The sequence below is a fragment of the Sphaeramia orbicularis genome, chromosome 4 (genome assembly GCF_902148855.1).
Source record: "Sphaeramia orbicularis chromosome 4, fSphaOr1.1, whole genome shotgun sequence".
NCBI classification, from domain to species: Eukaryota; Metazoa; Chordata; class Actinopteri; order Kurtiformes; family Apogonidae; genus Sphaeramia; species Sphaeramia orbicularis.
Genome location: NC_043960.1, coordinates 47614218 through 47632415, shown reverse-complemented (window position 1 = coordinate 47632415; position 18198 = coordinate 47614218). Strand labels below are relative to the sequence as shown.

At 38.0% G+C, this 18198-nt stretch overlaps 1 protein-coding gene across 2 annotated transcripts; it reads left to right on the top strand.

Annotated features, from left to right (window-relative positions):
* The first annotated feature begins 5006 nt into the window (after positions 1-5006).
* Positions 5007-17335, top strand: rx1 (retinal homeobox gene 1). 2 transcript variants are annotated; one of them, XM_030132121.1, is made up of 4 exons: positions 5007-5320; positions 6118-6477; positions 11902-12155; positions 15321-17335. In XM_030132121.1, exons 2-4 carry the CDS (start codon positions 6168-6170, stop codon positions 15777-15779), a joined length of 1023 nt encoding a protein of 340 aa, XP_029987981.1. In that variant the 5' UTR covers positions 5007-5320; positions 6118-6167; the 3' UTR covers positions 15780-17335. The 2 variants fall into 2 exon arrangements, with proteins under 2 accessions (XP_029987981.1, XP_029987980.1); XM_030132120.1 differs by having other exon boundaries at positions 5008-5320; positions 6142-6477.
* The last annotated feature ends 863 nt before the right edge of the window (positions 17336-18198 follow it).

The window sequence follows — 18198 nt, the reverse complement described above, 5'->3', positions numbered from 1 at the left end:
TGGAACATAGAATAGAATAGAATAGAATAGAATAGAATAGAATAGAATAGAATAGAATGGGCTTTGTTGTCATTACCCCATTTTGTTGTGCAACAAAACTGCAGATGGTCTCTGCCAGCGACAGTGCACTTGCATCTAAATAACAACTCAATAAGATAAGACATATATTAGAAAAATATAAGATACAAAGTAGTGTGCAGTCCAAATATGTTCAAATTAGAGATATACTGTATGAAAGGGTTGGGAATATAAAAGTAGTATAAAAATGTGCAAATGTACCATTGAAAACAATGTAAACATCCATGTAACAGTGTAAACAGTGCAAATGTAACAAGGTATTAAAGCAGTGTAAACAGTACAAATCTAACAAGGTATTAAACAGTGCAAACAGTGCAAATGTAACTGGGTAAACAATGTAAACATGCATGTTCTAGACATGAGGCACATGTTCTGTGATTGGTTATTGCATGTGAACTTGCATTTGAGGTATGGTGTGTATTTACAGTCTGTAGGAGAAGAAGAAGAAACTGTTCATAAGTCCAGTGGTGTGGGATTAGATTTTTACTGACCTAAAACACCACCCAGAGGGCAGCAGGTCAAACAGGTAATAGGCAGGGTGAGAGGGATCTCCTGAGATGGTCTTGACTGCTGGGGCAGCAGGACTGAGATAGCTCCACCAGGGATGGCAGAGGACAGCTGATGATTTTTTGGGCTGTGTTTATGACCCTCTGTACAGCCTTCCTATCCTCAGCTCTGGTGCTGGCATACCACATCCCCAAGCAGCAGGTCAAGATGCTCTCCACGGAGGAGTGATAGAAGACCAGCAGCAGCTTCTGGTCCAGTTTGTTCTTCCTAAGGACAGGAAGTACAGCCGCTGCTGGGCCTTCTCCACTATGGCCTTGGTGTTTGGCATCCAGGAGAGATCTGCAGAGATATGATTGCCCAGAAATCTGAAGGTGGTGACCCTTTCCACCTCTTCACCATTTATGAGGAGAGGGGCATGGTCCTGTCTGTGTTCCCTGAAGTCCATGATAAGTTCTTTGGTTTTGAGGATGTTCAGTGACAGATTGTTTTCTGTACACCACATAGACAGTTTAATTGATCTCTGCCCTGTACGCTCTCTCACCCCCATTGGATATGTGTCCAACCACTGTGGTATAATCAGCAAATTTGGTGATGGTGTTGGTTGGGTGGGATGGAGTACAGTCATGGGTGAACAGGACATACAGAAGAGGGCTCAGCACACAGCCCTGGGGTGAGCCAGTGCTGAGTTTGAGAGTAGAGGAAAAGTGGGGTCCGAATTTTACAGTTTGGTAGCGATCTAAAGAAGCTTGATCCAGGTGCAAGTGGAGGGGGGGTCTGCATGGTGTGCATTTTGGAGACAAGTACATACGGAATGATAGTGTTAAATGATAGTGTTAAAATCAATACTACTCCTAAAATGCTTGTGGCAATGTTTTAATACAGTAGATAAATGCGGGTTAAATGATCCAAGAACTGTGTAAAGTATGTTTAGCCTTGCCCGTCATCATGAGGTCATAGCTGTGTGTTCTGTAAGATGACATTGAGCACTTAAAAATTAGCTTCTTTCTGCTCTAATGGGATCACTGGGACTTACACTGGCATCTGATAAAACTAAGCAGCTTGAGTAGTAGACAGATCCTTCTTGAGCAATTTATGCTCAATTAGCAGAGCAGAGAAAGGAAGGCAAAAATGCTTTGACTAAATTACAATAAAGGATCACCTTAGAACATGATTACCTCTTTGAGTGCCACTTAGTTGTCATCCAATTACTTTAAAAGAGACCTTGTTCGGTGCTTTTTGATCTTCTTTACTTGTCTGTGTAAATGAGGCTTAGATGGTATATTTTCTTTTGCTTGTCTCCACTTTTACACCAGTTTCTTATCAATTCAGAGGAAACACTTTGAACATGTTTTGTTGATTCCTTTGTCAGAATAAAACATTTTTCAATCTATATTCTTTTTTATCTAAGGTGACACATTTTGATATTGTTAGCATAATATATCCTATCATCTTCATATAAATGAAACAGAATCAGCTTCTAAATCAATTTTGATTAGTTTATCTTTACAAAAGTTTGAGGCTGCAGTAAATCTCTTTAGTGTCTTTAGAGTCACAGCTGATTTTGCTGATGTTAATCTTGGTTCTAATGCCATCAACACAAAGAGCAACCATCTAGTCTTTCAGCATCATTCATTTGTTGATTCTTTTCCCAGTTGATTTCACAACCTGGAGGATTGTACGCATCACATTTTCACTGTAGTTTTTTTTTTTTTTTTTTCTTTTCTTTTTGTTCTGTAATGGCATTACTACACTTTTTTACTCACTATGCAGAATGAGCAGCCATTGGTAAAACTAGACTTCATCATTAACTGATTATCAGGTATTATCAAATATAAGATATTACGCTTCTCAACTGATTGTGACTGAAAATCACAACTAAAATAGTGCAAAAAAAAAAAGTCAGACCTAGAATTAGGTATGTAGCAGTGTGAAGTTCAGTTACATATTTATTTATTAATTGACCTTTACTTAGACTTTATTTTTATTTACTTGTTAAGTTCAGCATTCTGGTTTCTAATTCAATTCAGTTCAGTTCAATTCAGTTTTATTTGTAGAGCCCTATATCACAACAAGGTGGCCTCACAGGGCTTTACAGAATTAGTTGGATATGAAAACAAACATCAGTCACATAAACAGCAGATGAAGGAAATGGATTAATGTCCCAGGCAACCCCTGTCCTTAGACCCTCCTTCTCTGCAACGAAAAACTCCAAAAACCCAGTGGGAAAAGAAAAACTTCGGGGAAAACCACAGTGAAGGAGAGATCCACTCCCATGGACAGACAGGCTATAGATGCACCAGGACTGATGGATATCCATTTGCAGATGTAGTTGAAGTCTGTAAAGATGCAGGAGGGTGGGAGCACATGAGGGGGTCCATCTCGTCAGATGAGACAGGTGAGGGTGAGGAGGTCCATCCAGACAGGTGAGGGTGGGGGAAGAGGTCCGGGGTCACAGGTCAGGATGGGGCATAGATGAGTCACCTCAGATCCTGTCATCTTTGGGCCCCAGGCAGCTACAACTGAAACAGTAGACACTCCCCAGAGGGGACTGGGGAAAAGGGACACCAGGTGAATAGTGATGAACAGACTACGTAAACTAGATACCGGAAATTATAAGTACAGACTAAAGTGGTACATAGTACCAGAAACAGGTGATAGGACTCAGTGCACTGTACTACCCCCAGCCTTATTGCTCCTAGGGCAGCTTAGACTGAACTGTTTGGTTCAGTCTGTTTTTAACTAGCCTGACCATAAGCTTTTTCAAAGAGGGATGTTTTCAGTCTTATCTTAAATGTAGAGAATGTGTCGGCCCCTTTAATATTAGCTGGAAGCTGATTCCATAAGACAGGAGCTTGGTAACTAAAAGCTCCTACTGTGCTTTTAGAGACCCTAGGGACTACCAGTAGACCTGCATTCTGACACGAAAGTGTTCTGTTCGGATGGTATGTTACCAGATCATCTTTGAGGTAAGAAGGGCCCATACCATTAATGATCTTACATGTAAGAAGGAGGACTTTAAATTTAATTCTAAACTTGACTGGAAGCCAGTGAAGGGCTTGGAGCACAGGGCTGATGGGCTCTCTTCTATTAGTTCCTGTTCCTAATAAAGTCAAAAATAAATTGATCAATTACATTAATCACCTTCATTATATTAAAGTTCAACAGTCCACTGTTGGTCTAATGAGGAACCTTCATCATGTCAGACAAACAGCCACAACACAACATATTTGCATATTTCATGCACTTATTTTTGGTATTGGCTATTTTCCTCCCAACTTGTGCCTGAGATGTTCTACATATACAGTATCTACATGGGAACTGAGTATTAATATCAAATTTATAGTGCTAATGTTTCAGGGGCATTGTGGAATCACTGACTGATTGTGTTGTTTTAAAGTCATGCATAAATTATATATATATATATATATATATATATATATATATATATATATATATATATATATATATATATATGTATATACATATATATATATATATATATATATATGTGTGTGTGTGTGTGTGTGTATGTATACATATATATATATATATACACACACATACATACATACATATAGATATAGACACACACACACACACACACACACAAATGATTGTCTTGAAATAATACAATAACTGCAAGAATAAGGATGGTAAAGTAATGACAGATTAAACTAAAATAACCATTTCATTCCTTTAAAATGAGTCAGATATGATTATATTATACAGCAGAAACATTAGCAAGCTGCAAGTACTTAACTGAAAAAAGAACAGGGTCTCCATTAACTATTAGGGAGAAAAAAAATAAGTAACAAACATACAGGTAGAATGCAAGTAAAAAAAATACATATTAACAACATGTATACAGAACTGGTACATTCAATAATGTTGGTTAACTCAGCAATAAGCGTTATTAAAAGTTAATGCTAATTAACTAAAGAGTAAATTAACTAAGGTGTGTAGCATTTTTAACTTCCATTAAGTAAATATGAATTAATAGTAATGTAGTTAACCTGAACAACTTTGTAAATAATTATTAGATATATATTTAGCTTTATTTCTACATTATCCAGTGTTATTTGTGTAAATTAAGTATAAATCCCCCACTTAATATGAACACCATTAGTAAACTTTTATTAGACATATTAATTAATTGTTACATGGTATAAAACAAGTGCTATTTACATTTGGGTAGAACTGTAAACGACTCCCTTAAATAAAAACAATACCTCAAGTCAGATTATCATCAGTGTCATTAATATCAATGAGTGAAGATGACAGAGGAATATCCATGAGTGAAAATGACATTTAAAACAATTACTTGAGCAGAAAACAGCTGCCAATCTGTCTTAAACGGGAAGGATTCCAATTAATACCCGTCTCCTAATCCCCTGGTTTCACCTCCTCTGCTCCTCAGTCCGACCTCGTCTCGATCCCTCTCTTACTCTGCACTCTCCTCTTTGAGCTGGGATAGTATGGACTCTGCTCAACACAGCTGCGGAACACATTTTCTTCACTTTTGGACTTTTTTTTTTCTTGGTTTTCTATCCAGTTCTGTTTGACTCTAACAGAGATTATTTAAAAAAGATGCATTGTGGGAAAAAATCTAGCTGAGTGAGCAGTGCACAGAGTCGATCTGGGAAAAGGTGAGGTTGGAGGCTAAGCCGCTGAGAGAAACAGGTGGAGCAACCAACATCAGAAACTTTAACACTTCATCTTATTTTACTGCTTAGAGGTAAGATCTGATTTTCATTTTAACATGCTGTTGTCATTTCACAGAAAAATATTTGCTATGAACTGAAACTTGCTGAAACTTGAATGTGAGGATTTACTGAGCTTGAAAAACAAAAAAACATTTTGCACTGTGTTCTGACAATAACATTTAAGGTCAGTTCAGTTAAGCAAATATTCTTCAACTACAATTATGACTTTTTGGAAGATTGTATATTGTGAAGAAAATACATCTTGCTTGCCATTGCATCAGGATCCAGATTCTTAAAGTAAATGTGTGTAATCTTGAAACATTAAGGCTCTGTAAACCCAACAAAGTATTTACTCTACTAAGACTTTCCTAGTCATGAGTAGCAAACAGAAAAAAACTACAAAATATCAGTAATATGTCATGTTTCAGAAGAAAAAAAACTGTTTCATACTTTTCCAGATCAAAATATATACATCTTTTAGAATGACTGAAAAAATCTTTGAAGACACATCTGTTTTTAGTAACTCTAAAAGGTACACATTTTAATGAAAATAATTTTTGATCAACGACAAAGGATAGAATCTGGATTTGGCTTTAGATAAACTGTATTAATGTAACATCAGTTTTCACCCAAGTTAAGTAATAATCTAAGTTCAAAGTGTGCATTCAGGGGTAACTCCAGGTTCTGTTTGGTCACTGCATACAGTAGATTTAGAGACGCCAGTGCCAAAGACTCTGCAGGGGATCAACGGTTTTAGTTGGATGAAAGAATGGATGGAGAGTCACCTACGGTAATCTGGTGATAACTGACATCCCTATGAAACTCTAAGGTCTTTTCTCATCCCGCACTCCAGGACCGGGGGAGAGAATAGACGTCTGAATGCATTTATCACTGGATACCATGAGCATGGTGGACGACAGCTGCCTCTCACCCAGCAATTTCCATGAGATGGGAAAATCTGGGAGCACCACTGTAGGGGGACGTGTCCACAGCATTGATGTCATTTTAGGTTTCAGCAAAGACCATGACCCCCTTCTAAGTTCCCCTGGGGTCCTGGGACCCCACCATAAAGTGCACATAGAGGGTCTGGCTGAGCCAGGGAAACAGCAGCAGGAGCCCCCATCACACCCGTCCCACAGTGGCCAACTGGCCAGTCTGAGAAATGGCAGCATAGAGCAACAGTACCATGGTGAGTGATATAGTGAGCTGGTGTGAAGGGATGATGGTTAGTCTTCACCCAAGATGGAGCACACAATATTTTGTCACCGTTCAGAGTTTCACACCAACAGCAATTGGATTTCATTTATTAATAGGTCAACTGGTCCACAGTGGCTGCACTTTACAAGCAGTCATCACTCACGGGTGAACACACTAGGGTTAGGATTTGGTCTGAGAACGCATTAGTTATGTCTCAAATGCATCTGACTTCATTAAAAACCTGATAACTGTTGACGAACCATCAACTTTTACATCAAACACTAAACTTGCAGAAGAAGTGTAACGCAAATATGCTTATTTCAAAAATTTACATCAAATGGAACATCATTTAGTTTCTGTGTTTAACCCCTTAGACTATTGTCTCAAATTCACTTCAGTATTCCACTGTTTTGCAATGAGGTGTTTTTCAGCTTCTCTTTGTGAATGTACGTATGTTACCTGGTTATTTATGATCCCTGACGTTCATGGATCAATTTCAGCAGCCTGTTTCTGTAACAGTGTTATATATTTCATGACTGATTTTGACGGGAGGAACTGATGAATAATAGCATCAATAAGATGACCTACATACCTGAGATTGGAAAATGACTACTGACAATTTTGCCTAATGTAGCTAATTTGCGTCATTGCTGTTATATGTATTGCATTCAGATTAATAATCTCCACCTAATTTATCTGATTTAATTTAATCGAATTGACAGCAACAACGCAAATAATTTATGTTTTATATAATTGTAAAAAAAAAAAAAAAAAAAAGACAGTAAAGGGTTAACATGTGGCTGAAATGCAGCTTGAACTGCATTAGTTTAACCCTAACCCAGTAATTCACCAGTAACTTTAAGATATGATATGATAATATATGGCATAAAAAGATATGGTAACTTTAAGACATGAGCTGGTCAAAGACACTGATAATACAGAAGCACATCTTAACTTGGACAGTTGAGAAGTAAGATACAACTGATGTAAAGCTTAGGTTTAACTCTGAAAAAAAACAACACATTTTGAAAGAATAAATTAATGAATAAATTAAGTAAAATTAAGAACCTGATGGGAGTGGTCGTTGCCTGGATGACAAAACCTCAGTTCATCAGGCACTGAATGGTTTTAAGTAGAGATGGACGTGGTTACTTATAAAGTCAAATGTTATTTCCGACATGCATGTGTTCTCAGCATCAATATCTTTTAAGAGTGTGGACTCAAACTGTTCTAATGTTACATCGTGGTACAACACCCTACTATCTCTATGAGCATGAGCAGCAGGTAACACTATGTACTGAAAGCACAGATTTTTTTAAGTGTTGCATGTTAAGCCAGAATAGTTCTGATAAATGAAATTGGTCAAACATTTACATTAACTCTAAAGCAAAGAACACTACTCATTTTAAACACTGTTCTCATTGACACACCTGCACAGTAGATTCATAAATGAATCTGAATTATATGATGCTATACTGAATGCTTTCTCACATATGTTTTTAACAGCTGCAGTCATTAACAAAGAATGGAAAGAGCCAGACAATGCAAGACCATCACACAAAATAGCACTTTAATTACCCAACACTCATGTGCTTCCAACAGTAGTAAAGAGACCTACTGTATTAAACGCATTTGTTAATTTTCTTTCATTATTTCAGCCTTTGGCTTGCGCTTATAATTATAACTCTGACCTGTTTCTAGAGGGTTGTGTGCATATGAAATTATTCACAGGCTGATTCCAAATGAGTGGGTTACATACTGTTGCTTGAAGCATTAACTGTGATCAGTGCAGGCTTACATTGAGAGGTAAATCACAAAACAAGATGGTGCAGGGGCTTTATGTCCCAAAGCCCAATCCTATCCCCTTGTGGAATTCCCCTAATCTTCTCTTCAGTGCAGATTAGATTGTACAGTCATCATTGTAGTGTTATTGTTATTACCATGTCTCAGAATCAAATTTGTCATGTTTAATCTGAAGTTATTTTCACGTACAGTACAGGATCTGGCAGGTGGTTGGTGATTTTAGGGGGAAAAAAATTAAAAAAGAGGTGGATATGTCATGTCCTCTAAAACTGCTTTGTAATATTGTTATTGAGTTGCTGGATGCACTGAGATGTTCATTTCTCTGAGTTTAACGTTCATTAACACCAATAACACCAGTCTTTTGTGTGTAACTACCCTATAAAGTCAGCCTGGTTCCCCCAGAATGAGCAACTTTTCTGTGTTTGGTGTTGGTGACCCCCCTCACCGTCATCATCCTCATCTGTGCACTGAGATGTTCTGCTGATAAACCACGGGCCGCCTTCAGATGGGCGGCTGTGATGAAATGACAGGGCCAGAGAACTGGTCACTGAACCAGACCTGACCTCTGCCTTTGTCGGGCCACGGCCTTTGTCATAGCTGCTTAATGAGAGGTGGATAAATGACCCCCCCGAATCCTGCTTTTGCCTTTACCTCTGCTCCCATTTTGTTAGTTGAAAGACCGCAATGACCTCTTTAGCACATCCCTTTCACCAAAAAAACAAAATAAAAACATACTCACATGTATAAACATATGCCGTCACTTTTACTGAAGTGAACATCTTGACCATATGGTTTCTCTTTCTGTTAAGATTTGTAATCTTAGACTTGCTTGTTTTTGTCGTCTTCATGTCAAACATTAAATTTTCATTACAGGTCTAGTCAGCAGTAAAAGCACAAACACAACACTGTCCACTTTACTAGGAGTAGAAGTCCATAAAGTTGAAAGTTGGAAGACAATGGAAGTCCAAGGGACAGATGTCAACTATAAATACATCATTCAGCTGTGGATAAGATGATGCATTTAGATTCCATAGAATCTATGGTCACTGCTGCAGAGATTAAAATTTGTCAAAATGTCATGTGACACCAGTCATGTGATATCTTAAAAGGATCACAAGGCATACAAAATATACCAGGGAACTAAACAGAAAAAAAAAAAAAACAAAACAGTACAAAAATGAACTGGGAATACCAATACAAAAAATTTCCAACAGACAAAAGAATGCACAATGGAAAGTGTATTTCAAATAGAATTCCCACAATAGACCTATTCTAAAATCTTTTATTAGTATTGTGTTTACAACTATGCCTCATGATTTCTTTCCTTTAAGTTGATCTGTTTTCTTATAGAACACACACAGACATACACATGATGTCAGGTCAAAAATCATTACTAACATAAGTTATTTTATGAGATTAAGGCACAGTGTTAAACTATTTGGTGCAGAGACGGAATTACAGACACCAAGAGCATTGTAATTTTTTTTTTTTTTTTAATTTAACCTTTATTTAACCAGGAAGTCCCTTGAGATAAAAATTTCTTTTCCAAGGGAGACCTGACCAAGAGGCAATACAAATGAATGAACAGAATATAAAACTCACATACAATTAAGACAATATAAAATAGCTAAAACCAGTTTAAGAATAGCAGTTACACATTTCTGTTAGACAGTTTGACAGAAGAGACTTGAATTCACCCAGGGTAATGAAATGCTGAAGCTGTAGTGAGTTTTGCAAATTGTTCCATGAACAAGGTCCAGCATAGGAAAAAGCTGTTTTAACAAGCTCTGAGTGGATTCTGGGGACTCTGAGGAGGAGCTGATGTGATGAGCGGGAGTTGTATCTGCTCCTGGCTGGAGACAGGAGGTGACAGACATATGGGGGTAGTTTGCCCAATACATCCTTGTAGATAAATACAAGCCAATGGCGTTGTCTCCTAAGCCTTAGTGAAGGCCATGAGACCGGAGCATACAGTTCACAGTGATGCATCCTGAAAGCAGCATTTGTATTAGAACATAAGGCACTGTGATAGACCTAAGACTGTGTGATAGACAGTGAAGATGATAGCGTAATGGTGATTTCAGTTATTTAATGCTAAACTAATCAATGTTCTGTGATTGATGACTTATGCATTACAATCTCAGTAGCATGATTCAGGTCTGGCAAACATAAACTCTGCTGGAATTGCTGCTGCACAAGATGTAACTGATATGATTGTTGGATCTTTGGACTTTGCTTAATTCAATTACTTGCTGGTTGGGCTAATTCTAACTCAGTAAACACTGTTGAGCAAGCAGCATTGACAGTACAGACAAGTACAGTGGCCGACAAGGGCCAAACACATTGCAACGGCCCAATGCATCTGAGTCAAGAGAAAACAGCTGCAAATACATAAACGATGCAAATTCACAAACTCAAACACAAGTCCAAATAAGGTACAAAAAGGGGAACGTGGTGCAAATGAAAAAATGCGCTGCAAGAAACAAACAAATGCCTAATCATCAAATGCTCAGCGAATAAAGAAATGATGCAAACCAAGAAAACATCTGCAAATGAAAAACGCTGCAAAATCAGTCACTACAACGGAAGTGCTCCAAACTTACAGCCAGCCAGTGTTTATAGACAACAGACTAGTGTAAAATATAATCAAATAAAAGTCACTTTACCGCGCTACGCCGTAACTTCAATTTATTCCCGCTGCAGTTCGAAACAGTCAGTCAGCTGTTCTCAGTCTCTCTCTCCATCCTGTGTGTCTCTGCATTGAGCTGTTCTGCTGACAGCACCCCCTACAGGTTTGGAGCACTTCTGTTGTGGTGAGTGGTTATGCAGCGTTTTTCGTTTGCAGATGTTTTCTTGGTTTGAATCATTTTGTGCTTTGCATCGTTTCTCTATTTGCAGAGCATTTGATGATTATGCATGTGTTTTTGTGCACATTTTCTTATTTGCACCACATTCCTCTTTTTGTACCTCGTTTAGACCTGTGTTTGAGTTTGTGAATTTGCATCATTCCTGTACTTCCAGCTGTTTTCCCCAACTGAGACACACTGGGCCGTTGAAATGTGTTTGGCCCTTCTCAGCCACCGTAGACAAGTGATCACTTTAAGAAAATAGAACCTTGCAGTGAAGGTCTCGAGGAGCCTATTGTTACATCATATCATTGTCAGCTGCTGATAGGACTCAACATGTACTGGAATATTTCTCTAGCCTTTCTTATACTGCACAAGAAATGACTAAGAGCAGTTTTCCACACTGCTGTACCTAAATGCATTTATATGTTTGGACAATATGTAAGATGTTGAAAAAAGTAAAATGCCTTACTTTGGGCAGTTTACCTTTGGAGAAGATAAACAGTGGAAACAACTTTTCTAAATCCGATTAGGAATGTTTTTGAGCCTGATTGAAGTTCAGGGGATTGCGTGCTTCACTGACTTACAGTAGTCTATTGTTGCAGGTGTCAAACTAATGTCTGCTCTACTGGAAACCCAGTGCCACATTCTTCATCTGAACCCTCTATTCTGCTTTTCTTCTCATCCTAAATTACTTTTAAAAGTTTATTTTTGTGTGCTTCTTTCAGTAAAACACTCCCTAATGCATTGTCTTGTGTTTTCAACAGACACCAACTTGTTCACAGATAAATGTGATGATGAATTGAGTGAACTGAGGAAGAGCGTAGAAAGTAATGATGACAGGTCTTCAGAACCAGAGAAGGATGACCAACCCAAGAAGAAACACAGGCGCAACCGCACCACCTTCACCACATACCAGCTGCATGAGCTAGAGCGAGCCTTCGAGAAGTCCCACTACCCAGACGTGTACAGCCGAGAAGAGCTGGCCATGAAGGTGAATTTGCCTGAAGTCCGTGTCCAGGTGAGTCCACCCGGGGTGAAAATCAAACCTACAGCATAATAATTAGATATTTCTAAATCATAGCTTAATGTACTAAGACAACAGGTTTAATCTGCAGCAGAGAGCTACCATTAAAAAGGTACAATGGCATGTTTCCAAATGGTGAGGACAGCAGGCCAGGGTTTTGGGATCAGTATTCAAGGGGAGAAGATTGGTCATGCTGGTTATGCAAGCAGGGTGTTTGCTTCCAAATGGCAACATCACAGAGCTTTAAGGTGTGACGCATTAAAAAGGACAGTGCAGCCATTCTGGAAACAAGACCAAGCTTTGTCAACCTTTATTTAATCAGGAAAATATGACTTTTTGCAATTAAAAAACTCTTTTGCAGCATGTCCTGGCCAAGACAGCAGAAGTTACAGAAAGTAGAAATTTCAGCCATACATTCACACTAAAAACCTACATAAAACACATAGTAAAACTCAGTTCTAAAACCATATATAAAACGCCAAACTAAAAACATACATATATAACACTGCCAATAATTTAAAAGGTACTAAAAGTATACAACAATGTTCCTTAAAAGCTTCTCAAAGTAGAACATGATTCACTCAGTTTGAAAAACATCTACATCCAGATTTGTCCTTTTCCCAATCATTTAAAATCACTTTGAAGGTATTTAGGGTGACATGGTGGTGCAGTGGATAGCACTCATGCCTCACAGCAAGAAGGTCCTGGGTTCGATTCCAACACCAGTCGACAGGGGGTGGGACCTTTCTGTGTAGATTTTGCATGTTCTCCCCGTGTCTCCGTTGGTTCTCTCTGGGTACTCCGGCTTCCTCCCACCATCCAAAGACATGCACTGATAGATTAATTGGTTAATCTAAATTGCCCATAGGTGTGAATGTGAGAGTGATTGTTTGTCTCTATATGTCAGCCCTGCGATGAACTGGCGAAATGTCCAGGATGTACCCTGCCTTCGCCCATAAGTAGCTGGGATAGGCTCCAAGCGACCCCTGTGACCCTAGTGAGGATAAAGCGGGTTCAGATAATGAATGAATGTATTTAAAGAGACCAGCTCCTTCATTTTTAGCTCCTTCTGTAGGTTGTTCCAGGCAGTGGGAACAGAACATTTAAAAGCATTCTTTCCCAGTTCTGTTTTGACTTCTAAGAACACCTAGAGAAAATGGATCCTGGGACCACAGACTTTCATTATTCACCCATAAAAACCCAGTGCTACTTTTGCGTCAGTTCCCAAATGATTTTTTTTCTGCTTATTTAAGCTTTCCTATGTGATTTATCACCATTTATTACAAATATTATCCTCTGTGTTTTGCATTTTTCCAGTGCAAATCAGGTATTTCCCTATATTTAATTCACTGATCATATGGATGTTTTTGTTTTTGTTTCTAATGGATGCTCAGATTAAAGTTGAGGTTTAGTATATTAAAAACAGAGAAAACTGAAGGAAAAAGTGGCTTTTTCAGTAAAATCTATCATTAACTGAACATAATTCCAGTGTGTCCATCCACTGTCATTGATCCAACTCCATGGATTTTACTAGTGAATCAGTGTTGTAGAAGATGACAGTGTTTTCATGTTCATTACGGAGCCTCTGAACTTCAAAATGGGTCATTTCTGATGACCATGAAAAGTTGACAAACTGTATTTTAGACCAATTGTTTACATGTATTGATAGGATTAGGAGATCAACAGGTATTAAACAGTTACATCAGTGGATGGTTTAGGTTGATGGTGGAGGTTTGGGTCTTCATGGGTTAAAGTCATTTCAACACATGTAGATGGGTAAATATGAAGGAAGCCCTAACCTAAAATACATTTATATAATAATAATAATAATAATAATAATAATAATAATAATAATAATAATAATAATAATAATATCAGTATTTCCGTCTGCACGTAAAAAGATGTGTCCATCCAACTCTGACATATAAAACACAGTGATGAGTTTATGTTCTGAGGTCTGTAACAAATCTAAGAGCACCATGATAAACCATATCAAGAGCATGTAAGCGTTGTGATGATGCATTCATATAAATAATGTCCCCATAATCCAGCACAGACATGAAAGTGGCAGCAACAAGTCTCTTTCATCTTGAAATAGAAGCTCAATTTTAGCTTCAGTCTCCTCAAAAAAAAATCTTGTTTTATGTCTTATTGATTTTTATACTGACCAAGCACAGTGTTCTATTTAAGAGAAACCTCTGATTTTATTCAGTGAAATAATCTGTTTCATCTGGTTGTCTGTGAATGGCGACATGTTAGCTTTAGCAACACAAATATATATTTTCCGTTAGCTTAGAGTTTATATCTATATTGGTTTGAGTGTGGAATAGAGTATAGGAACATAACAAATACTAGCGCATTGACCCGTAGGGACCCATGTGTTCAAGATGTTACACATGTTTTTATGCTGTTGTATATTCATGCATGCTGTTCTGCATTTGTCCAGCAGTCATTGCCAAAGCGTTCTGGCCATAGCAACGTGATTGTAAGGCTCTTGTATTCCAAAATTACTAATATCTCCCAAAATATTGGTCCTATCAACTAGATCTTTTCCTTGACCAAAAGTACATGGGTATGCCAAACTGCAGCAGTCAACTGTATCTGGATTTTGTGTAAATCGCTGGACACACACACACACACACACACACACACACACACACACATACACTTTCCGGCACTGTCAAAACAAAGACAGTGGTCCAAAGAGTTAAGAATATATTAAATAAGTGTGCAAAAATATTGTTGTGTGTAATTATAATTATGTGGTTGTAAGGTGGAATCAACATTTTGATGGCCATAAGCAAGAATTATGTCCAGTGTTCAGTGGTACATTTAGGTGGTATCAGTCTATCACTGAAAGTGTTTTTCTACTTGTTCTCTAAGATCCATTCACACACACACACACACACACACACACACACACACACACACACACATACACACACACAGATAGATAGATAGATAGATAGATAGATAGATAGATAGATAGATAGATAGATAGATAGATAGATAGATAGATAGATAGATAGATAGATAGATAGATAGATATTCTATTTACCTTATTTAAGTTTTGTCCCATCTTGCTTTCACAGCTTTCTTGTTGTCTTAGCTGTTGCCTTACCTCCTTATTGAGGAACTCACCCTTATTTTCTGCTCTAGGTTTGGTTTCAGAACCGCAGAGCCAAATGGCGCCGTCAGGAAAAAATGGATGCCAGCACAATGAAGATCCACGACCCCCCCATGCTGTCCTTTAATCGACCTGCACCTGTACACACCAGCATGGGTCCGATGACCAACTCCCTCCCCTTGGACCCCTGGCTGACCTCTCCTTTGTCCAGTGCCACTCCAGTCCACAGCATACCAGGTTTTATGGGTCCATCTCAAGGCCTCCAGCCCAGCTACTCCACCCACACCTTCCTCAACTCCACACCTCATCCTCATCCATCCATGGGTCAGGGGATGCAGAGTATGGCCCCTCCTCCTTACCAGTGTCCAGCTCCGTACCCTGATAAATACCCTCTTGAGGATGTACACCAACGCAGCTCTAGTATCGCTGCTCTGAGAATGAAAGCCAAGGAACACGTCCAGTCGATGGACAAGACCTGGCAACCCATGTGACTAGCAAACTTGGTGGCCCATGTAAGTGGTAGCTGGAAAGAGCACTGATCGGGCTGTTTCATGGTTGAACTGTGTGGGGCAGAGTCGTAGATTATAAGAACAATGCAAAGAAAAAGATGGCGAGGACGTCTGTCACCTACCATGTCAATTAATTTTCAAGTGTGCAAACTTCGGATATTATGATTTTTTTAAAGACTTTGTTTGTATTTTTTTTTTTTTTGTCATGTCAAGGACTTGAGCCAGAAATGTGAAGCCTGAATTGAAACATATATTTAAAATCTCATTGCCAGACATCTGTCTTCCTTGTATGTATGTATTTGTAGGCTTTTTACATGAAATCTTGAAGTGTAGCTCAGGAGCTGCTAATCACTACACTACCGCCTCTATCCATCAGTTTTATTCCTATGGCCTGCAGTACATTACCTACTGATATGATATGTTTGACAGTTAAAACAAGCTGTCAACATGACTTGCATCCCATATCAGCTATGGAAAATAGATAGGTTTTTTTTTTAAATCTCTGGTGACATCTTATGTTAGATATTAGCATGCAATGAGGGCAGGCTAAAGAATACCATTTACTTTTAATCATATTTGTATGTACACATTGAAATTTGATTGCAAGATAATTTATGTTCCTGACTTTTTCTTCATTGATTTTATTAATCCATTTTTTGTGGTTCAACTGATGAGAGTCTCAGAGTGAAATGAGAGAAATGTCTAGTTTCAGTTCAGTGGGAAAACAGCTGTGACTGTTAATGTATGTATTATGAATTTGCTCTTTTATAATTATCTTCCCACTTGGTTTATGTTGCAATATTCAGTGAAGTGTTTGCTTTAAATACCCTGGTATAACTAACTGGAAGACGGAAGATCACAGCCATAGTGAGGTCTACTACCAAGATTATTTTAACAACATCTTTAAGGAAAATTTGAACCATCCATAAAAAAAATTATCTTAGAAATGGGAAATGTTCTGACTGCTTTGTTTTAATCAAAGCAGTCAGAGATACAGTATGATGGCACATTCTAATTTGACCAGGACTGAGAACATACCAAAAACAATTAATGCATAGTTAATATCTTTTTCTGAGGTGAGCTGCGATGCATTAAACGTAAGAAAGGAAGTAAGTGAAATCAACAACAACAACAAAAGGCTAGAGAGGGAAGTAAGCCTCTTTTTGCTTGAATGAATGTTGGAGTTGAAGACCTGTTGGCAGCTCAGTGTTGGGTGGCTGTGTGTACATGCAGGGCGGTAGAAACAGCCCTATGTGATGCGTCACCCCACATAGTTTAGTCTTTGTTCAGCACAACTGATCCAAGTGTATCCCCTTTGTCTGGGAAACGGTCTCAGACTGCACTAAATAGGCCCTTGGAACCATTTTGTCACAGAACTTTTTTTTTACCTTCTGTCTCAATCAAAGGAGGGGAAACATGAATTGCCGCTGCTATGGCCATAAGTGACACAATATTGGTCTTCAACCATCTGTTACAAAGTTGAAAGGTAATCAATGTTTATGTTGCTTTCAATTGAAAAAATCTGTATACAAGCTGGTTAGTATTATATGGGCAGTAGAGTACATTAGTCAAGACACATCAAACCATGTTTCCATAAAATGTCACATTTCTGAGGTGAACTTTTGAAGGCACAAAACAGAAAATACAAATTTGGTGTATTTCCATAAAATGGTTTAAAGAAAGTAAATCAGACTGTGATGTGTTGTCAGTGGTTAGAGCTGTGGTCCATGCATAATTGTAACAAACAGAGTAGAAGAAGTCAAACATATAGATGTAATACATATTTCCATTTCTCATGATATGTCATAATTCTGTCAAACAAGGCAAAAACCACCTCAACTGAGCATAAAAACTTTTTTGCCAAGTTGTTTTTTTTTTTTAATCCATAACAACCCAAACATCCAACACTGACCAAAGCCATCTAATGATATAAAATGTTTAAAACCTGTTGATCTACTAATCCTATCAATACATGTAATTATTTTTGTTAAAATGCAGTTTGTCATCTTTTCATGATCATCAGATATGACCCATTTGGACGTTCAGAGACTCTGTAGTGAACGTGGAAACATGTCATCTTCTACAACATTGATTCTTCCGTAAAACCCATTGAGTTTGATAAATAATGATGAAAAGTGGTTGGACACACTTGTTTTTATGATCAGTTAATGATACATTTTGTTGAAAAAGTCTCTTTTTCCTCCTTTTTTTCTGATTTAATCTAATAACCTTTGAATTTACTCCAAGCTTTCATGAACATCTACATCTGGGGTGTCAAACTCATTTTAGTTCAGGGGCCACATTCAGCCTAATATGATATAAAGTGGGCCAGACCAGTAAAATAATATGTACAATAGTATAAGAACTTTCGAGTGAAAAAAGTAAAATTCTGTAATGAAAA